Source organism: Macadamia integrifolia, chromosome 9, assembly GCF_013358625.1.
Source record: "Macadamia integrifolia cultivar HAES 741 chromosome 9, SCU_Mint_v3, whole genome shotgun sequence".
Classification (NCBI taxonomy): domain Eukaryota; kingdom Viridiplantae; phylum Streptophyta; class Magnoliopsida; order Proteales; family Proteaceae; genus Macadamia; species Macadamia integrifolia.
Genome location: NC_056565.1, coordinates 10,520,973 through 10,546,401, shown reverse-complemented (window position 1 = coordinate 10,546,401; position 25,429 = coordinate 10,520,973). Strand labels below are relative to the sequence as shown.

Here is a 25,429-nt window from a genome sequence, read left to right as displayed (position 1 = left end):
ATCAAAACTTTTCCTCTTTTCCTCTTTTCCTCCATTCCTCCCTCAGTTTTTCTTGGTTCCATTGGTTCACCTTCGACCGATGACCTCATTATAAATTAATAAGAAGAAACCGTGAGCACTGCGCACTGGGTTCTCATCTCTACGCCCATCTGTTTCCCTGAGTACATAAATGAGTTCTCCACCGATTTAAGCACCTCTTTCTTCTTCAATTCCACGCGTTAACACCTAATAACCTACGAAGCCCATCTATTTCCTTGTGCTTTTTCGCCTACTTACCTTAAATGGTTTCACCGGTTCACCCTTTTAAATAAGTGTTGGATTAACATCTCCATTCTCCATGCAATCAATTCATACAAGCCTGCAGTACTAATCTAGCTAGGTTCCTTACCTGCTTTTTCACTTCCTTATTCTTTCTCCCTCTACACCAATGACTCTTCACCTCTCTCTTCCATCTCTCTCTTCAATCCAAAACATCTCAACCGGGTCCGGCCAAATTTCAGAGCCTACCAAAAGCAATGTTCCGCCTGAGACAGATGAGAGACACAAGAAAGCCGACGACTTTAATCTGTTTGATTCTCTTACCATCGGTCCTGAGACGAAAGGCCTCCTCGATGATACCAGGAGGAGCAAGTGTGAGTGGTTGAGGTCACAGATCATTGGAACCGATGCCAAATTTAGCACACCATTCGGCCGGCGTAGAATCACCTATGCTGATCATACTGCCTCTGGGAGATTCCTCCAATTCGTTGAGGAGTTCCTCCAGAGGGAGGTCCTGCCATTTTACGGTGAGTCTTCTTCTATAGTCCGTTTTTCAATATTGCTCACAAGGGTGTCAAAAATAAATCCGAACCGGTCAGACCGATCAAAACTGACCAAAAACTTATTGAACCAACTCCCTCGTCTATCATATTCGCGGTTGGGACCTTGATCCTCTCCTATGCCCTAGTGTGCATCAGATGGTTGGCAGCATCCAGGAATGCACCCTTGGCAATTGGTGGTGCACTTGAGAGGTTTTGGTTCCATTTGGGTTGGTGGTTTCTAGGAATCAATACAAAAATATAATTATTTTTCATGTTTTTAGAAGAAAAAGAAGGCTGTCTCGTCGCATAGCTCTTGCCCTTCTTTCTTTCTTTGCTTTTATTTATTTATTTTTTGTTTATATATATATATATATATATATATATATATATGAAACTGAACGATAACAAACTGAAAGTGGACCTACAAACATCAAGAAAACCCAAATAAAAATCCGAACCGGTCTTTGACCAAAACCAAATCTCACCTTAACGGTCAGCTTCGGGTTAGACCGGTACATGCATAAAACCAGATGAAATTGATTGAAATTGGATCAAATCAATCTTTTGACACCTCTAATTGGTGGTTGACCCGACCCGATTAGACCCTACCCTCCACCTGGAAGCAGCACTGAAGATCTGTCAATTACTATACAACTTACCTGTATACGTTTCATACCCATAGTGCTTCATGTTCATTTTTCAGGTAACACTCACACAGTGGATAGTTTCGTGGGCCTCCACACCGGTAATCTAATCCATGATGCATGTGGATACATCAAGAAGTGCATGGGCGCTGGACCACATGATGTGCTTCTATTCCCTGGAACTGGGACCACCGCTGCCATCAAACGGTTACAAGAGGTGATGGGAATCGCGATCCCATCTGTCCTTCGATCCAAAGTTATAGATTGTTTAGTGGGCTCCGAGAGATGGGTCGTGTTCACAGGCCCATATGAACACCACTCTAACCTCCTCTCTTGGCGCCAGAGCCTAGCCGATGTGGTGGAGATAGGTATTGATGAGAATGGAAATGTAGACATCAATTCCTTGGTTAAAGAACTGGAATCACCGGAATTTTCAGGTAGACCAAAGCTCGGGTCTTTCTCGGCTTGTAGCAATGTCACTGGGATTTATGCAAACACTCGGGCAATCGCACGTGTGTTACATGAACATGGAGCTTATGCATGCTTCGACTTTGCTTGTAGGTATGTGTCTTGTTACTGATTTTGATTTCAAGCAGTCAATAAATCAAGGACTGAGTTTCCCTTCAATCCACATGGTGAAGTTCACTGCAGGAAAACTTTGTCCATAAATCAACCTCTTTTCTAATCTTCTATTTTGTCTTATTGGGCCTTGTTGGATTATAGTGGGCCTTATGTAGATATTGACATGAGATCAGAGCAAATGGATGGGTACGATGCTGTGTTCTTGAGCCCACATAAGTTTATTGGAGGACCCGGAAGCCCAGGAATTCTAGTAATGAGCGAGGACCTCTATCTTCTCAAGGCCCATGCTCCTTCCACCAGTGGTGGAGGAACAGTACGCTATGTCAACGGTTATGATGCCAAGGTATTGCTTGTGTTTATCCTTCTCACTATTTAAATGCTTAGCCATTGAAGAGATAGCCCACCAGTATGGATCTCCTTGGTCAAAGTTCATCTTCGGGGCCCATTGAATGACATTTAACTCTGTGATAGGATACCATTTACTGTGAGAACTTGGAAGAGCGTGAGGATGCCGGCACACCTGGTATCGTGCAAAAGATACGTGCGGCGCTAGCGTTTCGTGTGAAGGAGGAGTTCATGGGCTATGATGGGCTTATTTGCTCTATGGAGGCCTTTCTCATTGAAAGGGCCCTTGATAGTTTACTGAAGAATCCAAACGTGAAAGTGCTGGGTAACAAATGCACACCAGGCCAACCAATAGTATCTTTCCTAATTTATCCAGATTCAGGAAGAGGCAAACACTTGCATTGCCGCTTCGTCACAAAGCTCTTGAATGATTTGTTTGGGATCCAAGCACGCGGAGGTTGCGCGTGTGCTGGACCCTACGCTCACCTGCTGCTTGGAATCAGTCGAGATCGAGCCGGACCGATCCGGTCTGCGGTTGAGAAGGTAATCAATCCCCATTCCTGTGGTTAGTGAGTGGCAGTGTGGTATATATCAAGGTTTTGGATTTTGGGCTTCTGTAGAAATTTTAGAAGCCTAATGCCAGTAATTGTGAGGCCCAGCCCATAACTGACCTCAAAAAGATCAGTGTTAAGTGGGGTATCCAAATTTTGGGTTGGGCTTTTGAGGAGATTTTAGCAGCCCAAGTGACTCCAGTTGTGAGACCCAGCCCAAAACCAACCTCTGAAAGATTAGTGTTAATATTGGAGTTACTGGTTCACCAATTTGAAAGCATTCTTATTCTTCTTCTTCTTGATGTTAAATAGGGATATGAAGGAGTGAAGCCAGGATGGACAAGGGTGAGCTTCAGCTACTATACATCTGTGGAAGAGATGGAGTATATAATTGATTCCATAGAATTTATTGCAGAGTTCGGCCACCGGTTTCTTCGTATGTATCAATTCGACTGGAAAACTGGAGATTGGTGCTTTAACAACTACTATCGGAATGTCATTAACGGAGTATCAACCAAATCAAATGCAAACAATGTAACTTTTAATGAACTTTACGCCGAGTACATGGACATCGCAAAACGGGTGGTAAGAGCCTTACCAGATCATCCAGTCGAGACCCTTCAAATACCAGAGTTTATTGATACTAAACTTGTCACATTTATGATTTAATTGTACTTAAATTAGAACATTTTTATTCTCAACCATTCCTTACTATTGTTTGAATAAAATGTAATTTTTTTTTTATATTCTTGGTATAAAAATGAAATTCTGGTCATGAAGAGAAATGCATTAGACAACTTTTCTTTAGATGGGCCTAGAATGAACATGCCAATTGGGCTTAGTTATCAAATTGATGAAAATTAGCCACATTTTGATGTGATAATGGCATATGAAATCTTTAATTTTCTGAAAAAGAAAAAGCGGAAGCCAGGATGGGCTGTTTTCAAGTTTGACATGTCAAAGGCATCTGACAGGGTTGAATGTAAATACTTAAAATAGTATTTTTTAATTTTTATATTTCAGTCAAGATTGGTGTGACATGATTAATTATTGTATATCTTTTGTATCTTATTCTATTAAGTTAGAGGGAAAAGTAATTACATTCCTTTGCTGGTCTACTTGAACTTATTAAATCAGTCATGCATAATTTCTATATTTATTGGTCTAGAGGTTTTTTGTCTCCCAGTTTCAATATTTTCAAAGATTGAGTCTCTTATATCATCTTTCCTTTGGAAAGACCATGTCAGTCCAAAATTCTTGCTCCCATGAGTTAGCAAATGTTTGTCTTCCAAAATAGGATGAGGGTTTGGGTCTTTGTAGAGTCAAGAAGTCCAATATTACTGGTATAGTCAAGCTTATTTGGATTATTGCATTTAGAAAGAAGTGCATTTGGGTAGAATATGTGTTCTAGATACATTAAGCCTGGTTCCATTTGAATTGTTCCTTGCCCTTTTGATGCTCCTGGTTCCACTTGAATTGTTCCTTGCCCTTTTGATGCTTCTTAGGCTTGAAGGAAAATTCTTAAGCATATGTATCTTGTGTGGGTATCTAGTCTTTTATTAATGATGGTTTTGGCACCTTTTTTTGGCTTGATAATTAGCATCTTGATGATGTGCTAATTTCTAAATATGGAGACATAATTATTTATGATAGTTTAGATAGGTTTGCGAAGATATCTTCCATTTTGAAGGATGGTATTTGGATTCTTGGCCTTAAAATTTCATTCTCATTGAGGTTCTAGAGTAAGCTTCCTAGTATTTTGTTTCAAGTCTAAAGGCAACGAGGATTTGGTTCAATAGGTTGTTAATTCTTCCAAAAAACAAATTCTAGATCTAGAATCTATTATGAGAATTCCTGCCAAATAGTCTAAGTTGTTGAAGTTTTCTTCACAGTGATGAAAGGAGAATCTTTTCACTATTGATATATAATGTGATGCTATGAGTGGTTGGAGAGATTTTCTCTTCACCATAGGTGAGTGAAACTGGTTCCAACTTGCTATGTAGAATGTGAGTGAAAACCCATGAATATCACCACCTCGAAAGTTAAAAACTCAGTTGGGTCATTATGGGTGGTCGGCATTGGTTTGTTTCTGGTGAACCCATGAGCTTGTTAGTTTAGAATCACTCATCCAACTCAACCAGCAGCCCAATGAACTTGTTTGTTTCTTCCCAACTTGCTCGAGAAGCAGCCCAATGAACTTGTTTGTTTCTTCCCAACTTGCTCGAGAAAAGTAAAACAAGAATTGCCAACATGTTCGTTAAGGAATGAATACAGACTATGGAGTTAGGGTCCCATCAGTCCATGGGAATTGTGGATGGGATGAGACACTGAAAGGGAATCTATAACACGAACCACTGAGGATTGCCTGTTAAAGGTTGAAAGTTCAAATCAATGTCTTCTTCACTGTTTCAATGATAAATGGTCCTAAGGACCTGACCCCAAATAGAAAGCCAAGAGAGTCCATTCCTTTCCTACCCTCATCTCTGTCCTATCTTATCATGACAGTCACATTCTCAAGGGTTAAGGCGTGAATGAATAGTGTTCTTATATCTGGACAGTACGGATGTACCCTCCAATGACAAATCCTTAACCTTTATAATGTCATTTTGTGCCATTGTTTTTTTTTTTTTTTGGTAATGATTTTGTGCCATTGTTAGATTATTGAACTCTACTACTAATAAGATGTGTCTTGTATTTTGTGATCTACATAATTATAATTAGATTGGATTTTAAGTCCATTACATGCATGGGGAAGAATAGTAATTGTGTGGAAATTAAGATTTTTTTTTCTTTTGTGGGCGCTCTTTATGGGGAAAAGACCGTTCTCTAGTCACTCAACTCTTGCACCGGTGTAGAGGTCAATGAGGGTTGCATATGGGCATAAGGAGGTTGGATTTTTTGAATTTCATTGGGGTGGGTGTCATTTCGCCTCCCTCAATGTCTGCGCAGAGGAGCAATGCGACCCAGGAGCGTTCATTTCCCTATTCTTTATGTATTGTCTTTGTAGAAAAAAATCTAAACAAAAGCAAAAGCGAGCATTTTATGAAGTAGATGAGATGGTTTAATTAGTGAAAAATCTCTTGTTCTCTTGGTGGATGTACGTATTTGTGCCAAACCACATTAAATTAGTTGGATTGTAAATAATTGTTTGCTTAGTTTCTTGCTCATGGTTATGCATCCGACTGACATGATCGCATGATTCCTTAATTTATGCTTGGAAAAATCTCTTTGGTGATGCTAATCAGCCCACAATCCACATAAGAACACTAAAAGGATAAATTTATAAGACCGGCCAAGCAACCTCATTCTAAAAAATAAAAGAGCTGTTCATGGATTCAATGGAGATTTTTGACCATGATGGCTAATGTTCTTTCTTCATTTCTCTTTAATTTATTGTATCATAAGAAAAAGAAAAGCCATGCATGGGCTCTAAGGCTCCGTTTGGTATCGTTTCTGTTCCAAAAATTCCGTTTCGTGTCAAAAACGGAAATTTCAGTTTCTGTGTCAAAACGCCGTTTTTAAACGATTTAGGGCTGTTTGGTGAATCTGTTTCTAGAACAGTTTCAGAACCAAGAAATGACAATTCTGCCGTTTGGTAATGCTTGTTTCAGAAACGATTTTTTTTTTCTCTTTGCTTTTCTTTTAAGTCAATAATTACAGAAATAACATCTACATAGATGTAGTTTTCATTTCTAGAGACATAATTAAATGTTTCACATTCATATAACTAGAGTTACAGAGTGTTTCTTCAGAAGCCACTATTGAGCTTTCAAGACTTGAAATTAACTCATCATTTAATCTACAATGGCAGAGGAAATGAAGGGAAGCAAAAAAAGAAATTACAAACAAATTAACATTTCCAAATATTAGATGAGAGATGTGAGTTATTCCAGTGGTTATATCTTCTTTTTTCTTGTTACCCTGCTCTTTAAGGTTTGTTTTCTTGGATCTAATAGAATTTTCTCAAAAAAAAAAAAAAAAAAAAAAAAAAAAAAAAAAAGAGTACTTATCTCAAAATTGAAAATTTCATTGACCTCATAAAATTAGCAAGAAAAGATATCTCCCCCACCGATTAAAACCCCACTTTCAAAAACCTAGGCCACATAACCCTTCACTGTACAGTGCCATTAAGTCATTCACTAGTTGATCAAATAGACACATTTCAAGCACGCTCGCCCCTAATCCGACAAGCAAGCTGGATATCTAAAGGTAGAAGAAGAAAACAAAGGATGAGAATAAATAATAATTATTTATTACTTATGCTAACAGAGCATCAAAATGGAACCTGCAACGGCGGAAAAGAGAATCAAAAGGGTAGCCGATTACCGAAGGCAGAAAACTGCAACGGCAGATGAATCACAAAGAACCTGCAATGGCGGAAGAATCAAAGAACCTGCAACTGTGGAAAAATCCTTCTCAGCAAAATCTCAGAACCTACAACTGGGGAAAACTCAGAACCTGCAACTGCGGAAAACTCAGAACCTCACCGTCGCCGCTATTTTTCTCCAAGGTTTGATTGAATGAGATCGTATCTTGAAGGGGAATGTGGAGAGACATAGAGTGAGGGTAGGGATTTTGATCGTGGGAGAGAAACCCGCCTTAGATGAAGATTCGCCGATAACGATCGTTGGTTGTGGCCAAAGTTAAACGTGATCGGCGACGGAGAAGCTGAAGGAGGCAGTCGTAGGGTTCCAATTCCAAGAAGAGAAGAAGAAGGAGAACGGAGAAGAAGAAATCACTATCCTCTAGTGGCAGGCGTTGCGTTGCTTTATCGGGAACGAAAGTTGAGAGAGAAGAAGAGAGTTCAGGAGTTACCTGTAGAAACTCCAACTGCTCCAGCTGTTCTTTGATAGCTATCGGGAATGATGGTTTCTAATTTGGGGATTTTGGAACGAAACTGTATTGACGGAACTCCTTTTTGGAGTTCCGACTTTTGGGCCTTTTTTTTTTTTTTTTTTTTTCTCAATTTTCGTTTCAAAAAAACCGAAACACATCATAACATTGCCAAACGGTTTTTTGCGTTTTTTTGTTCCAATAGAACCAAAAAGCGATAGAAACGTTTTTTTAGAACGATACCAAACGGGCCCTAAGCTTTGGGTCAGGCCATCCTAGATCACAAAGAGAATGTGGTGGTGTCTGTCACAATTGGAAGTTTACAGCAAGAGTGGTTGGCCTGATTCATTGGTGAGTTCTTTCTAACCCATGCACATCTCTTTATTAAAAGATGGTAAAGAGGTTGATTGAACTGCTCCCTTCTCAGTTCTTTGCAGGTTTTGTTTTATAGGGACACCTCTCAGTTGCTGTAAAGAAAAAGAGGAGTAGGAAATATCGGGTTGGAGCTAGTTATTTGGCCATGTAACACAATATAGTGATCAGGAGCGGTTCTCTGAAGAGAAGTGATAATGACATGTTTTTATATCTCATTTGAATCAACTATAATCATCACTAGCATCAAATGTATTTGTTAGGCTTTTTTCTTAAGAAAGCTTTACATCTCCTTCATATTTTATGTGTCTTGAAGAAAGAAAGAAAGAGAAGTGCTCATCTATCTTGAGGGGTCACCTAAGATCCAATGGTTTGCTTTGGAGATCTTGCAGCTAATTAATGAGAGCTTCAAATAACCACAACTGTCTATCTCAATCGAATGTGGGTTTCAATCAAAATGTCCTATGTAGGATCCATGATGAACTCAAAAATTCAATCAGGGCTCATCTTCATCATGTATGGGTACATTAGTGGAACAGTACTGTTTTCTTAGATCTTCTAATAATAGATGAGAGTTAATCATATTCATGATGAACCGACGATATACAGACATAAAAAGCATGTGTACGTGCATGTACACAACATGCATCCTCGACGCAATGAGTTTGATAACTCTTATACCATGTTGAAGTGTCCAACCCAAAAACTTAAGTTGTTAGATAGAGATGCCCAACCGGTATACGAATTAAAGCATCCAAGGTCCCGGAGTTTTCTAATGTCCATGGGATTCTGATATTTTTAAGGAACAAATCTCAATGAGGTCATCCAATCAAGTTGTGTCAAACCCTATGTGTTCTTGACTCATCCACCATCCTAGAACTATTTAAGTTTCAAAAACTAGCGGGAGTCACTAAATTTAACAGTAACCCATTAAAGATTATGGTCAACTAGACTTTCTCATTTTGTGTCTTAATCAATATTGATTATCTTAAGGAGACTTTTTGTTGTTTATTACAACAAAGAAGCTTCTATAATCTGCAACCCTTAAGTTTAATTTCAAGTTCATAAAGAAATAGCGATCACAGAAGAATCTAAGTCAATCCCAAATGCATTAGACCAAGAAAAGTCAAGAAGAAAGAATATAAAGTACATAGGATGCCAAAATACTTTCTTTTTTACAAGAGCGTGTCTTGTACGGAAAAGGAGTAGAGGATGAACTGAAGATTCCCCTTGAAAAGGTGGCTCAAATATCAAAAAGAAAACCCATTGGAATGTAGGAATCCCAAGCAAGGAACCTAACATCTATAAAGCAAAAAATGGGTTACACATAAAATAAGGTAAGCAATTTTTTCCCCTTACAAGTAGGGCCTTTCCTAAAAAAAAAGAAAAAAAGAAGAGGAAAAGAACTAATAAAGATTACATTTCATTCTGCTTTGTTCTACATCAATCTTTATTTTAGGGAACAATATATGGCCTCTTCTTTTTTTCAGTTTCTTTAAGGACTTGCCTCATCTCTGTTATAGTTTACTTAATTTAGCGAAGCAAAAACTAATTATAAGTACTAATCAGAACACTGCTGAACCTTTCCAAAAGGAAAAGATAAATCAAAATTGACTTGGATGATTTAGATGAGTCTTGGACACAATTATTTAAAATTAAATCAAAGTTAAGATGTCCCAAAAAAATTGTTTTCCTTTTCAAAAAAAAATGGTGACTTAGAAAATTGTTTTTGAATGCTTTTATCTTTAAACATCCAGGTTTAAAGTGAGATTGACTTAAAAAGTAGTTAGAAAATATTTGTTACGGTGCACAATCTACCATATAGATTAAAAGGTAGTCAGAAATTGAGAAGCATTTATGGTTTTCCACCTAAAGCTTAAAGGTAAGCTGCCTCAGACAAACTGTAGTTCACCTTTTTGGTGAAGCTGGAGAACTAAAAGATACTACACATACCTTAGTAGTGAAAGAAAACATGCTTAAGTATCAGTTACTGCTTCATTGCCTTCTTTGCTTAAGCTTTCATGAGAACTGTTCGGGCATTTCTTGACTTCTCTCTCTTGTTTTGAGAAGCAAGTTTCATTTTCCTTTTAAGGTCATGCCCCTTTCAATTCTCTGGAACCTTGTGCCAGAAGGTAGTATTCACTTGAAAAAAATCCACACATAACAATCTTGTGGTTATGTTTATCAAGCAAGTTACCATGGAGAAGTTTGAATCTTGTTTGGCCTTGACTCAAGGCCCTTGAGTAATATTAATCTTTTTTGAAAGTGAGGGATGGACTAGATGATTGTGGGTTTGTACCTTTATGGAGGTATGAGGATGAAGGCATCTATAAGTTATCTTTAAAAAAGGTTCAATAGAATTTAAACTAAGGTGGAAATTGTTAGGGGTACGATGTCTGGTATTTCATCAATTGCAAAAGTAGGCTTATTCTAGAGGGCAGTTAAGGGGACGAAATTCGAGGCCTAGATGAATAGGCCCACCTTGTGTGTGAATGTTATTTGCGTTTTCTATTTGTTTTTTGCATCGTTTTAGGGTTCTATTTCTACGATCTATTTTGGTTTTTTCGATTAATTCCAATCAATCCATTGGTTTCGAGTTAGATTTTTGCACCCTATTGATATATTATATAATAAACATATATATTGAAGAGCACCAATATCAGTGATTTTCAAATTGCTTGGCCTAGTCTTTCTTAGTAACACTAGGTCATAACAATGCAAGAAATGTAGATGAGTGTGGTTTTGGTAATCTCATTCAACAACTTCAATGAGTATGGCTGGATGTATGGGGAGGCCAAGAAATGGGTCCCAACCTCTATGGTTGAATGTTAATGGTTACTACCTAGAGGTTGGACCAGCAAAGAAGGATCTTTTATATATGATCATTATCTTATTGAATATTTAGTTAGTTGTTAATTAATCATTCACAATTACTTTTTGGTTAAAAAGGGTGCATACAAATGCCAATGTGGGATTCTTTCTTTTGACAAAACCATAACTTGTTATATCAGTAGTGACACTTGGCATTGAATCATTGGTTGGGTAGGTTCAGCTTCAAATGATGAAGTTGAAGAAAAGTAGCATTGTAGGCCCCACAGTCCCACCGATCTCTTTGGGAAATTGGGCCTCCTCCTTCCATTCTCTCTCTCCCTCTAATGAAGTACTTATGCCATAACAGTCGGATTAACTATTCCCCAAAAGTTCTGAATACCTTCTCCCCACCCCTTTAAAAAGATGAAGGAAATAAAGATTGGTTTTTTTTTTTTTCCCACTTCTTTGTATATAGTAGATGAGATGCATCAGAGGGACCATTGAAATTGTGTAAGAGATGTATATGTGAATATAATTTTTTCTTTCATAGTGGATGAAATGATAATTTCATTTGCTCATGTGTTTAGGCACAAAGACTACATGATATTGCAGCCTTCTTTTGCACCAAATAAAGCAGCTGTAGATTGAAGATAAATAGGATTTCCAAAACCAAAAGAGGGGAAGAAAAAAAAGTCGAATGGTATCACTTCTATTTCTTGGTTCCTAGACAGCTATCAAATTGAACGTTTTATTTTTTGGTAAAATCAAATTGAACTTAAGAGCCTAGCAAGGGGAACTAAAATGCAATTGAACGAGTCAGACATTGAACTACGTACAGAAAAACCAGATGCTAATTACCCCTAAAGTCAAATTAAGGCAACAACGTGACTTTCACGGTAGTGTTGAATCATGATCAAAATCCTCTGTTTTTTCCATCCATGTTTTTCCTTGTTTTGCTACCTGCAGAACGCGACACGTGGACAATAAGGAGACCAACGGTCAAGATTGGGTGAGGATCATTACATCCGGTGCGTTGGTCTTAAAGTTGTCCACGTGTCGCGTTCTGCAGGTAGCAAAACAAGGAAAAACAGGGATGAGAAAAACAGAGGATTATTTTCCGTTGAATCATATCCAATTCCTGTTTTAAATTGTCTAATTACTATTATCTGATCAAACAGGTAAATGGAACATTGTTATTTTCTTTCTCTTTATAGAGGACGAAAATGGCTGTTGAGATCAATCTAGAAATGCTCTCTTAATTATCCTTTGTTTTTTTTTAGGAGACTCAAACTTGAGATTGACCTCCTAGTGAGCATGAGCTTTGAGACTACATGTTTTCAAGTGGTTTTCTATGTGTTTCAAGAAGCTTGATCTCTTTTTTTTAATTGATTGATTGAGTAAAACTGAGTGCGTCTTGACATGGTCTAGTAAACAAGTGCAAACGAAGAGAATATAGATCAGATGTGATCTTATTCAGTTATCTCTTGATCGGATACAGATACCCCTAAATAGGTACATATGCAAATTGAATTCAGATTTTTGACTACCCATTTACATACTTGATTTGTAAAACCCGAATCTTCCTCTCTTGGAGGATATGATTTGCTCTCGATCTATGTCTCTTAGTTGCCTTAGCTCTTTTCTTCATTCTCTCGAACACAACGAATCTTCAAGAACCTTCAAGATCATTAGTTACTTAATTTCTAATTATTGGTAGATATATATTCGAATTGGATAGATTATGTTCTAGGTTATCTGAATTCAGATCTAGATACCCTAAACGGATACCGATAGAAATCAAATTTGGGTTTTCAACTATTAGTTTACATCCCTAATGAAGGCAAACTCATAAGAACCCAGTTCTGGCCATTGGAGTATCTACAATTTTAAAGAGAGTGATTGGTGACACGACCAAGCCCACTAATTCCTTAAGATTCTTCATGTTATTTTATGTTCGTGATGCCATGTATGGTGCTTGAGTTTAACATTATTATAAATTGCGATTTGACTATGGTTCGATAATTTCTACTTCTTTAGTATGTGAATGAAAAATATATTCAATTAAATAAAAGAACAAAGTACAATATCGAAGCCAACAATAGGAAAACATAAGGGAGATACCTGATGGAAGATTAAAACAAGTAATCAAAAATCATGATGAGAAAAAGAACCATAAGAGATGATACATAAAAAATAAGGAAAAGAAGAAACAACCATAAAATGACAATACATCAAGAAACCGGGATTGAAGAAGAATAAAAGGAAAGTCCCAACACTCTCTCTCATACACACACTCACTAGCAGATAAGGTCAGACCTATAGTATTCTTAAGAATTGTGGAAATCTCAATATGAAGAAAAGTGGCACATGCTGAACTCTTTTTTTTTCTACTCGAACTAAGATGAGATTTTAGGTGGGAGTTGAATTTAAGTCTGGTTCCCCAGCTAAATCAATTTCCTTACGATAATAACATGTCATCTCTGACGAAATTGGGATTTGAGAATGGAAGGAATTGAAGCAAGGTAAGTCCACAAAGTGAGCCAAAAGAGAGAGGTGGTAAAGATTGAGAGAGACAATTAAGCCAAGACAAAAGAGAGGCAAGGCAGTAAAGAGTAAGAGACGATTAAGATTAGAAAGTATAGAAATTTTACTCCATCAAAGCTGGAAACTGACAAACTTAAGGCATAACGGGTGGGTGGAATTGTTTTTCTTCTTCCCTTTTTTGAAATTCATGGGGCTTTGTGAACTCTTTAAAGGGGATGGGGAGGGATGAGAACTTATAACTTTATAAGCTTTATTTACATAGGGTTCCATATCCAATGGTATGGTCCTTTTCTTGTTCTTTCAATTTGATGGCTATTTGTGGGACAATATGACCGACCTTTCTCCACTATGTGCCATTCCACCCTTTACATACCATAGGAGATAAGTCCTCCTTTCTCCTTCCCCCCTTCCCACTTCAAATCAAAACCAATAAAAACGGTATATTTAGTATACGAGGCTCTCATCATTACGGGGTTTAGGACTGGATCAAATAATGTATGCAGTCTTGCTTTATCCTTGGTCATGAGTCCAAATTGTATGTAATGAATGATGAGGTGCAGTGAACATTCAACGGCTGGGAGGGCCTGGCTATGCAACCCAGCCATTGGATGCTCATTGCACCTCATCACCTCATCACGACGATTTTAACGCTTAAATCACAATGGAGCAAGTTTACCGTTGCACCATGGTCTGCCCTTTAAATCAAAACCAATACTTCATGCAAAATTTAAAAACTCAAAAATAAAAACTAATACCTCTATTACATTACATACAAGAATGTACAGCACTGTGTTAACTGATCATTCAAAGACAAGTAGCACTTCCCTGACTGCCTACTTTGGCCCCTTTGTGTTATGTTGGATTATGACCCTTTTTGGCGGGAAGAGTTATCTACCAAAGGAGTAGAATGAAAGAATGGAGAAATTAATTAAAGAGAGATTTGAGACTAACATTGCCTATATTAGCATTACTCCACCCTGAAGTGTTTTTTGACAGTTCGATCAGATTTGTCAATTCATTTCGTTAGTGCATAGCAAGGGAATGGCTTCTCTTTTATGGATGGTTAGGGCGAATTGATAATTGTATGGATAGATGATGGTCTTAAGTTTGATTCTTCATCTGTGTATTTGCGATATAAGTGAAGGACCGTGACTATGAATTATTGCGCTCCCTTAAGAATTAATCGAGGTGCACGTAAATTGACCTGAACACCTTGATTAAAAAAAATAAAATGAAAAACAAGGGAATGACTTCTCTCCAATAGATGTGAAATAAATAAATTACTTAATAAGTATTAACTAAATATTGGTTCCCTGTGCACTGGGTAACTCAGCACCGGTCAATCATAAGCCATAGACCACAATGGAGAAATATTAATCATTGTTATAGGTTTTGTAACTAATCATCCCCTAGTAGTAGATAGGTTTCCTAGGTACCCGAGGTTGCAAATCTTCACCTACTCCCTCACTCAAACCCACCGAACCCACTTTTCAGTTTTTTCAGGTTATGAATGATTAATCCAAAATTATTAATAGGCAAGGGATTACTCTATGGTCATGTGATCCCAACATCAATTCAGAGTTAATGAGAGCACACACAGAGATCTACATTGATGGAATTTTTATTTCTCAAGGATAGGATGATTATTTTGTATAATCTTATGTCTGGATGTAAGAGTCGCGTAATTAGGTAGCATTCTTTTTCTCTTAATTTTAATTTGAATTGAATTAAAGTTATGTAAACAGTTTCTCACATAGCCGTTATAAGAAAGAATCTCTTTAATGGGCACACTCAATCCGAAAGAATGATATGAAAATGACAAATATAAAACTTCAGTTTTAAAATCATCTCTTTACCCTCACATATAATATTGCTATTTTTTTTTTTTTAATCTAGTATATAATATTGCTATACAATCATGAGTATGTCATGCTATAGTCCCCTACACTCTATAAGTAGGCGTATTACAGACAATATTACATCAATATACGCCCTCTCATACTAAAGGTTTGAGTTTAGACACCAATGACTGAAAGCAGCCAAAAAGATGTGCTTTGGTAAATAGATCTATAGGTGTATGTCCTTATGGAACAGAGGGAAGAGTGAGAGTTCCACAAAGTAAATGATGACGAATAAAATAACAATCAATCTTAATGCTAGGAATTTTTTGCACCCTTATTGTCATAATATGTAACAAAAACATCCTCAGCAATGAGTGTGGTGGTGAGATGAGCATCAGATGGTTGAGAGGACCTCGGGCCTTTTTTTTTTTTTTTTTTAAATATATTATGGGGTGACTAATCTCTGTGGAGGAGCACATCATTGGAGTCCCTCTCTCTCTTTCTATTGGTATGGATCGTTTAACACGGGAAGGAGATAGGCATAGAGGGGGTGCAGTAGAAGATGCGCTTCCCCAAAGAGAACATTATCCTTAAGTTTTAATATCCACAATTTAGATAAGCTTGATAAAATTGGCACTTCAAAAAAAAAAATATATATATATATATATATATTAATGATAAAATTTGGCAATTAAAACTGTGCAATTACCAAACCCAAACTTTATTTTTATTTTTTTCTTATTTGAAAAGTGGGGCAAATTAATTTGGAAGATGGATGACAACAATAATTCTAGTTGGTTGATTTTTACTCCGTCCTCCATCACTGTATATTTGGAAAACAACATTTACATAAAGGAGGGGTAAAAATGTATACATCAAGAACCTCCCCAAAGACCCCGCAGTGACAAGAGCTTGGTGCACTAATACTCGCTACATCCATACTTAGTTGCTCCATTACTGTATTTATGTAAACCAAGTAGGTCAACAGCTCCACAAAATTCAGGCTTTGATCCTCAATTACTCTATTTCCATCAAACAAAGCACATTTTGGCAGTTGACCCCTACCCTTCAAAAAAATATAAACAAATGGAAATACAGTTAAGTGCCTGGTCATTTCCTTCTGTATAAAAGCTTATCACAATACAATGGCAGTAACTGTAATTATATATACACATATATATAACATTATTAAATTCCACACACTCTTTCGCGTTTCTACAATTTGAAGCCCATGAAAAGAAAAGAAAAAGAAAATTTTCCCTTTCTTTACAATTTACACTCCATGACCAAGAAGAGAAGGAACTCAGAGAGAGAGAGGAGCGGATGTAAAATCATAGATTTGGGATGGAATCGCAGATGAAAGCGCTCCTCAGATAGAGAAAGAGAGAGAGAGAGAGAGAGATAAAGAAAGAGAGAGCATTGAATTGAATAATGAGGAGTTAAAAGTGAAGGTCACGAACAACGTCATCTCCCGTTAAAAACTTAACGAAATCATTCCACTGCTCTCTCTCTCTCTCTCTCTCTGCTGTGCTGTGCTGTGCTGTGACTTGTGACTTGTTGAGTGGTGGAAGTAGTGAGGTAGTGAGTGGTGGTCTTAGTCTCCAACACTATTAATATCATCGCGTGGATTTCAGCGTTATTCAAACCGTCATTCATAGGCGCGCTCACTCGATTGATCATTCTCTACAACTTCCCTACTCTCAGATTCCAATACCATATACCATCTTCAGTTTCTGGGTTACTGTTTTCCATCTCCATTTCTCCGATTTAGATACGTAGGTAGACCTCCAATTTCCCATCGAAATCATCTTACTGTAGAGAGTAGAGACCCTTTCCAGTTCCTGATGATTTAAAGCATTCAAAGTAGAGATTCCTCTTCTTTTTGATCCATAAAGAAAGATTTCCAAGTTCTTAATTGTTATACTCGTATGTCTCTTGTCTCTCTGCTATTACGGTTTGTCGCGATCGTAAATTTCTGCTTCCTTTTTTAAGCGCAACAACATTCATCCACTGTATTGTCTATAAGAATATCAAGACTAGTTTTGATTGTAATGATTTACACAATTTTTGAGGGATATTGAGATCAAAGGTGATTGGACAGTTAGAATCCTAGGCAATTCGGTCATACTGAGTGCTTGAGAACTTTGTTGAGAGCTGATGTTCCCGCTTTGAAAGGAAAGGAACACAGTTCCCTGTAAAGACGAACGTTCAATCGGAGGCCAACCTTTCCCTTACCCCCTTGGCCCCTTTATAAATCATCGAAAAAGCCTTCGCTTCAACATGCGGGTAGCTCTTGATAAAGGAAAGAGGAACGTGGAAAGACACACAAGGAGACCATGCGGAATGTGAAGCTCCATGAAGCTCCCAAGCCTCAGACCACCAAACCAAAGGAGCGTCACATCGTTACCTGGACCCAAGAGGTTCTATCTTACTTCCTCTGTTTCATATCTAGTGTTCTGTTCTCGGACTATTCTGTATCTAATATGGAATTCTCTCATATGTAGGAGGATGATATTCTTCGGGAGCAGATCAGCCTTCATGGAACTGAAAAGTAAGAGTTTTCCTTTTTAGAAAATACTCTGTTTTTGGATGGTTCTATCTCAAACTTTGGTGATCATGTTCTTGAGTGCAGCTGGACGATTATTGCAGCTAAATTCAAGGATAAAACAACTAGACAGTGCAGAAGAAGGTAGTTCATTCATAAGAAATGTTTCATTTCCCTTGAGAGTTGTTTCTATACATATTTTTTTTCCTCCCCATTTTCTGTTACTCTGTTTAAGCTGATTCAGTTGCAAACAATAATTCCACAGATGGTACACTTACTTAAATTCAGATTGCAAAAAAGGAGGATGGTCACCGGAGGAAGACATGATCTTATGCGAGGTAATTGATACTCTGAGCTTTGCTATAGGAGCTTCTATATAACTCCCTAGTAGTAAGTTGCAGAACTCCAGAATATGATTCTCCTCATCTCGGGTGAGATTTTATTTCTATTGGGTGATACCCTAATGTGGTCATGTGTGGCAACATTTTGCATGGAGTAATTTGTTTGGTTTGAACTTATTTTACTCTGTTTTATAGTGTTTTTTGGTTTATTTTTTGTGGGTTATTGAGTTTTTTTTTACGTTTTGGTGACTCCTCCAGTGATATTAGTCAAGTCATTTTTGTGTTCCAAAATGACAACGAGTTTTCATTGAAAAAAAATTAATATTACATAAACCTGATTTGGGTTGCTCTGTACCTTCCAACTCTGATTGCTCCACATAGTTTGTAAGCCATTAAACATGGTTGTGATCTCATTTCCAAAAAATGATCTGCAGGCTCAGAAGATATTCGGTAACAGATGGACTGAAATAGCCAAGGTGGTTTCAGGAAGGTAAATAAGCTCCATTTGTGGTATTCAATGATTCCTTGTTTCTCAGATAAATCCCCACACATTACTTGTTTACTGCTAAACGTATTAGATGACTGACTCTGAATCTCTGTTACTGCAGAACGGATAATGCAGTGAAAAACCGATTCTCCACCTTGTGCAAGAAAAGAGCAAAATGTGAAGCCTTATCGAAGGAGAACAACATTTCATGTATAAACCCAAACAATAAGAGAGTAATATTACAAAATGGGTTTGTAACGAACGATTCCACTCCACCTCTTAAGAAGATGAGGTACAGTGGAGACAATTTTACATTTGTATTGCAACAATAAACAATGATTCGCATATGACACTCTTAAGTTGTGATGTAGGACCCAAATCTTGAATCTCACCAAAAGCTGTACCACCAAAGGAGGAACTCCGAGGGAATGCACAGAGAAACAGCAGTTGAGACCTCCCTTTGCGGAATTGGTTCAAAACTTCCACAATGTTGGCAACTTGTCAGCTCAGCAGCAAGTCAGCAACAACACCAAAGTAGCCTTTAATGATGGTAAACCACCTCTCAAACCTATGATTGTAGAAGTAAGAAAGAAAAGAAAATTATAAATCTTACATGGAAAGCTGAATCATTGAACAGAAAATAGACAAGAACCTGTCTTTACCTGGATACTCCTATTTTCAAAGTAGATTTCACACTGAACCATGTCCTTGCCATATACGGGTAACATTAGTGGGAGGAACAGCATGTGTGTTACGGTGACCAACAGAATGTTGGCCAAAGTTTCCCCACTGCATTTTTGTTGTTTTTGTCCATTATTCATTCCTCTCATTTTCTTCTTCCCCTTAACAGACCACCACTGTTTCCTTCAAGAGAAGTTAACACCAATTTTCCCTTCTGATCAATGGCAGCTGAAGATAACAAGGTCCAGGGAACATTTCTTAGAAGGGATGACCCAAAGATCACTGCTTTGATGCAGCAAGCAGAACTGCTCAGCTCGCTGGCACTGAAAGTTAACACAGATAACACCAACCAGAGTCTTGAAAATGCCTGGAAGGTGAGGGAAATAATCGTACTTGCTTAGATTTTCAAGTGGAGGTACTGAATGTAATTCTTTTGTGATGGTCTACCAACAGTCCATCACCACATCCAGCCCATGCATCACATATCTACTGTAGTGGCCCTTCCTAGGAAATCCTATGGCTCAAAGACCAATATATTCGAAAACTGACCAGGCCTTGGACCTCTTGGGCTTAGAGGTAACAGTCCAAACCGTCTGACTGCAAAAGTCTAAGTTAATCGAATAGTAACATTGTGCCTGGTGGTCCATGGACAGAGCAATTAGAAGCAGTCAACCTAGGGGTGGATCAGGAGAAAATAGAAAAAGAAAAACTCCTAGGGTAGCCAAAAAAAATTGACTGGCCCATTGAACCGATTCTGTCCAACCCAGATAAAAGCAGGTTCGAACAAGAATGCCATATAGCAAATAACCAGGTCGAGTTTGGTTTGACAATTCAGATATATTGACAGTTTGTCTGAATTTGAAATGCTAATACATGAAACATAACAAGATTATTTAGGTTAAAATATGTTTATTACCTTGATAAGATTTCATTCGACCATCAGGTTTGGGTTAAAATATACTCAAAGATGATGTTTGAGGAAAACCATGTCAGATATTGACATCCCACATTGAAACCAGCTCAGACATGGATATTATGTCCTTATTTGCAATCTGTATTAGAAACCGGTCTGGGTTAGACAAATAGGCAACTAGCCAAACATGACATATCATTTGACCTGGACAAAGATTAGTCAGAAATAGGGAAGGTAATGGATAGGTTAAATGAGAACCATATCCCAGCCAGCCCTCCTAGACTGGGTTAGGGTTTGGTTTGGGTTTGAAAAAGACCAATGGGCCACACACCCTGCCAGATCTCAAGCGAGCCTGCAGGGGCTCTGATGCAGTACAGGTATGCACGTATGAGGAAGAAGAAAGGCCAGCAGACAATGGTTAAGGCCCTAGGCCAGAACCAGGCCCATAACAGTGGCCACGGTTCTGGTTCTGGTCCTTAACTAGGCCATCATGTAGGCCAGGCTGTTTGGACCAGACTTGGGTTTCACATGGCCTAGCATGGGCGACATGAGGACAGATGGCATGGAACGAATAGGAACTGCCAAGATCTTTTTGGAGTTTCAAATTACTTTCTATTTTCATGTTATAGCTCCTTTTCATTTCTACTTTCATGTAATAGCTACTTGGTGAATAAGTTAGGCTAAGTACGAGTTTCTATCATGGATTACTTTCTATTTCTATTGTAATTGTTTCCTCTTTTTAAGGGAGTTTCATTTCCTTGCAATGCTAACTTACAAGCTACTCCCAACCTTGGCCTAACTTAGCCTAGGTGCTAAGGTGTCGCCTTGTTGGTGTTGCCTTGTTTTTTTGACATCCTCCATCGCCTTGGTCACCTTGTCACCTTGATAACTATAGTGCGGGGTCTAATTGAACTAAATCTCAGCTCCATCTGACCGTTGGATCCTGAATTATTCGACTTTCTCTACTCTGCCATATTGTGTACTTACTTGGATTGCTATGCTTCTGTCCTGTGCGTGTTGTGTTCTATAATCATATCTTATCTGCCCTCGAACATATCAGGTCCTGCCCCATTGCCTTGGAAAATTGGCAAGCCCCATGTCTGCTTCATGGGTTGGAGTGGGTCTTGGTTGAGCAATGTTTGAAATGGGTAGGGTCCAGTATTGGATAAACTCCAGCCCCATTGCCACCCCTGGTTAGAACTTCGCCAACCCCCAGCCCAACACCCAGTCCAACTAGTCCACTAGGACACACTTAACTCTAATCATCATACCTAATACTTTTGCACCCTCAAAAACCTGAGGTGATTTCAGAGAAATCTGCAAAAAGGTGGTAATGACCATTTAGTAAGGTTGACTTAGTTATGATATCTTCAAGCTAGAAATATTGAATGACCAAACCAACCCATAGATCTATGTGCTACATATGTTGGTAGGCTGTTGGTGAAGTCTTCTCCTCTGCAATGAGTATCTCAGTTTTGCAGTTTCTAGTCAACAAGTTGGAAACAGAATTCGCAAGTTCCCTAATATTGTCTTTTAATTTTCAGGAACTGCAAGATTTCTTAAACCGAAACAAAGATAGCAATCTGCTAAGCTACAGAATCTCTGAAACGGATTTTCTATTCGATGATTACAGAGACTTGGCAGAGGATTTAGCCCATGATAATATGGAAAGTCAACTATTATGGAGGTAGAAATAGCATAAATATATTCTGATGTAAGTAGCTTTCGACAGCTTATGAGGTCTAACTGGTGGAGTTTCAATCATGTAGGCAACAAGATTTATATGAGGAATCTCCAGGCAGTTCTGGGTACAGCACAGGATCAACTCTCCAGTCCCATGCAGCAGCTGATAAAACAGAACGACATCAAGCTGAAGTATGTTCACTGCACCAGAATGATATTGTTACACCACAGTTAGCTCATACAAGAGAAGTACAAAATGATCTAAGTGGTTGCGATGATGGGGTTTCTATAACGAATACTCAAGGTAATCAAATATCATATACCAATGAATTTGTTCGTTATTCTGATCCTCTTGGATTTCACAAGAGGATTTCTGGTTTGTTGCTATGGAAAGCTTAAATCTATCCCACTGCAGCAGAAATCTTCTTTTCTCCTGAAGAATTGAAAGAAAATGGAGTCATGCATATCTTCCCAAACACAGAGTTCAGTTCCCCTCTCCAAGTGACCCCACTGTTCCGATCATTGGCATCAGAGATCCCAAGCCCCAAATTTTCAGAAAGTGTAAGTAGTTTTGGATACTGAGTCTTCTAACCATCATGCTATCAGCTCTCTAAGGTTATGCTCTCTAATAAAATATTTACAAACTAGGTCTATGTTTCAATTCCTGCCCCCTTAAGTGGAGAGGAGAAAAAGAGAAAACACGATAGTTTACTTTTATAATAATATGTAAACAATCCATGCATCTTCATGCTATGAAGCTTCACTGCAAGGTAAGAGACGTGATAGGAGCAATGAACTGCACAGAATCTCCAGAAATGTAGTTAGTATTTTAGAAAGCATAACCTCCACTAGAAGTGGAACTTCTATTTATCAGTTTGCCACTTTGACTCGACTGACCCAAGAAGAAAAGTAACTACTATGGAAAATGTTACGAACTAATACCACAGACTCAGCACTTTCTTCTCTTCAACTTTTGTTTATTCTTTAAGTCAAGGTGTGAACTAGGTAACCAGACCAAGTAGAATTGATCAGGTTCTGTTTTTTCCAGTTAATTTTTAAGCTTCCTACTGGCTTTAGAGATAAGGTGGTGGGAATTAAGGATCTGAATGTATCTTGCCTGTCATTAGAGCTTAGCATGGGAAGTACAATGGATCAATCACTAATATTTGGGACGCTGTTAAAGCAAGATCCATCTCCTAAAAGACAGCTGATGCTTATGCCTTGAGCGCAACTTTAGGCGATCAAATCTGTCCTACCACAAGCTTTAGACCATGCAGTCCACTTGAGTTGCATGACTCAGCTGACTTGGCCATGAGAGTTGTTGGAACTGTATGGCCCAACACACATTTAGAGTCACCTAATGTTTTGAGACCTCATAATTCAAAATAAAGTTCTCAAAGAACTAGAACTTAAGTGAACCTATTTAAATTAAGATTTTATTTACTATGTTTAACAGCGTGAAATTTCAACCCCCTGGGAAGAAGAAGAACAAGGTTTTCAAGCAACTTATGAAGCTTTATTAATATTAATACCTAGTAGATGTTGACGGTTTGAAAGCTTAACCTGCTGTGAACTCTTCCATCTACTTCACCAACATTTCTAGAGGTCCTACTGCCTCGCCTCGCCTCGCCACTTTGCCTTCTAAGACATTGCAAAGAAGTGGAATTTGTGTTCATTAATGTTTAGAAGGCCATATTTCAAGGTTAAATTTTTTTTCCTTTTAATATTAAAATTATAATGCAAGACTGACTACGGATTTGAACACATTATGCAGGAGAGGAACTTCCTACTGAAGACACTTGGTTTGGGTTCCCCACCTCCTCACCCAAGCACCAGCCCATCCCAACCACCCCCTTGTAGAAGGGCACTCCTCCATAGTCTCTGACCAACTTCTCCAAATTTTACAGCGAATTTGTGCCCTAGACTATTCTCAGAATTTTAGCATGTCATGAGGTTTTGTCTTCATTCTTCTCCTCTCCAACTTTATTTCATTACACTTCAAAAGTGTGCTTGAGTGTGCCATTACACACTCTAAGCATTCCAACATACCTGGCCATGCTTCAATACTCACATTGAACTCCCCATTGTTCTTTCTTCTCGAAAGATGTGATCTGGTCATTGTTTCACAGCTCCAGTTTTTGGTATTTGATTTGTCATTTGTACATAATCTGCATTACAAAACCCTAGTTCCTTTCAGAGTGTAATTACACATCGGCAGTTTGGCATCTCCCATTTAAATAGCAGGAAAAAAAAAAAAAAAAAAAGAGCCAGGGAGGATCAACCAGTTGTATGGGAGATTCGATTTTGGTGTGCATAGGGTATAGATTTTAGAATAAGAGTTGTTTCTTTCTTTATTTTTTGCTTTTTTTACTCCTCATTGTTCTTTTTTGAGTTTTCTTTGCAAGGATGTAAGTATTGAATGCAACCTTCAAAGTTTTTAGAGCATAATGTGTTATGGGTTTTGTGTGTACAAAGGTTTTTCTGTTATCTGTCTTCTCTTCCTGGGATTCTAATGAAAGTAGGAAAAAATATATATGAACAAAAAATGAAAATTGGAGGAAGAAAAACACAGAGAAAACCTAAATTGAGAGAAAAAGAAAGGAAAAATAGGAGAAAGAGAAGGGAAAGGTGATTCACTTACAGCTATTGTTGACTTAAGACCATGGTTTTCTTGGGATGCCTCTATCTCCATCTCTCGCTTCCTTCTCGCTGTTTTCCTTCCGGAGATTGGTAATGGAGAAGGTTCTAAGAAGTCTGCAATTAAGGTTCGATCATGAAAGGAAAGGAGGCGACCAGTGTAATTATGAAGATTGAAAAAGCTTTCGGTGAAAAGTTAAACAGTTTTCATTTCAATGTGAGTTCGGGAGGGAAGACGACACAAAATAAAGCACACTCCGGTTATAAATTTTCACTTGGACTGCTACAATTTGGAAGGTGAAACGAGCTAAATCACTGGTAATTCACTCTGCCTTCGGTTTAAAACGATGGTGATGGGAAATGTCTTTACTCTCTCAACCTATTTATTCAAGGAGCATATGATGCCAGTGTATAGATTCTTGCGCAAGACTTTTCACATACCAAACATGCAATGATACATTTGAACATTAAAATAAAGGGTTCTTCTATGGAATTCATGTGCTCGACAATCTATGCCTCGACAGTCTATGCCTCTACCAATGGGGTTGGTAGCTTAGTGATAAAAATGCCCTCAATCCATCATCGCTCAAATCGGCTGGTTGTGGGTTCGAGTCTTGGCATGCCCCACTATCGCTCATTGGTCCTATGGAAGCACTGCTTGCCATACGTGAGCTTGTCCTGGGGGGGCTATGATCACTACCCCAGAGCACCCTTCTACCCTAGAGCACCCTTTTTTCATTACCAAAAAGACAGTCTATGCCTCTAATGCTGTTGAACAGAGAAGAGACTTATGGAAGGATATTGTTTGTTTAGCTCATG

General features: G+C 38.2%; 2 protein-coding genes and 1 long non-coding RNA gene across 4 annotated transcripts; 2 read left to right on the top strand and 1 right to left on the bottom strand.

Moving 5' to 3' along the window:
• Nucleotides 1-297: 297 nt before the first annotated feature.
• Nucleotides 298-3,697, top strand: LOC122089954 (probable cysteine desulfurase). The gene is made up of 5 exons (XM_042659734.1): nucleotides 298-785; nucleotides 1,504-2,005; nucleotides 2,168-2,369; nucleotides 2,498-2,914; nucleotides 3,235-3,697. Exons 1-5 carry the CDS (start codon nucleotides 428-430, stop codon nucleotides 3,589-3,591), a joined length of 1,836 nt encoding a protein of 611 aa, XP_042515668.1. The 5' UTR covers nucleotides 298-427; the 3' UTR covers nucleotides 3,592-3,697.
• Nucleotides 3,698-16,659: 12,962 nt separating this feature from the next.
• LOC122090008 (transcription factor MYB124-like) lies at nucleotides 16,660-24,447 on the top strand. Of its 2 annotated transcripts, none has more exons than XM_042659824.1 (12): nucleotides 16,660-17,743; nucleotides 17,828-17,874; nucleotides 17,956-18,012; nucleotides 18,134-18,206; nucleotides 18,644-18,699; nucleotides 18,818-18,988; nucleotides 19,068-19,246; nucleotides 19,606-19,751; nucleotides 21,835-21,977; nucleotides 22,060-22,277; nucleotides 22,389-22,534; nucleotides 23,748-24,447. In XM_042659824.1, exons 1-12 carry the CDS (start codon nucleotides 17,660-17,662, stop codon nucleotides 23,856-23,858), a joined length of 1,431 nt encoding a protein of 476 aa, XP_042515758.1. In that variant the 5' UTR covers nucleotides 16,660-17,659; the 3' UTR covers nucleotides 23,859-24,447. The 2 variants fall into 2 exon arrangements, with proteins under 2 accessions (XP_042515758.1, XP_042515759.1); XM_042659825.1 differs by having other exon boundaries at nucleotides 16,667-17,743; nucleotides 22,392-22,534.
• On the bottom strand, nucleotides 19,127-22,398 carry LOC122090009. The gene is made up of 3 exons (XR_006143384.1): nucleotides 22,297-22,398; nucleotides 19,359-22,174; nucleotides 19,127-19,264 (listed from the first exon to the last, which is right to left on the bottom strand). It is a non-coding gene; the product is annotated as an uncharacterized LOC122090009 (long non-coding RNA).
• Nucleotides 24,448-25,429: the final 982 nt, after the last annotated feature.

Bases quoted from the DNA above. Each gene is read 5' to 3' on its own strand.
- LOC122089954 (XM_042659734.1), top strand. From the start codon at position 428: ATGACTCTTCACCTCTCTCTTCCATCTCTCTCTTCAATCCAAAACATC. The intron at 786-1,503 runs GTGAGTCTTCTT...TTCATTTTTCAG, and splicing joins GGAGGTCCTGCCATTTTACG to GTAACACTCACACAGTGGAT. The intron at 2,370-2,497 runs GTATTGCTTGTG...ACTCTGTGATAG, and splicing joins TCAACGGTTATGATGCCAAG to GATACCATTTACTGTGAGAA.
- LOC122090008 (XM_042659824.1), top strand. From the start codon at position 17,660: ATGCGGAATGTGAAGCTCCATGAAGCTCCCAAGCCTCAGACCACCAAA. The intron at 17,744-17,827 runs GTTCTATCTTAC...TCTCATATGTAG, and splicing joins TCGTTACCTGGACCCAAGAG to GAGGATGATATTCTTCGGGA. The intron at 18,989-19,067 runs GTACAGTGGAGA...GTTGTGATGTAG, and splicing joins CCACCTCTTAAGAAGATGAG to GACCCAAATCTTGAATCTCA.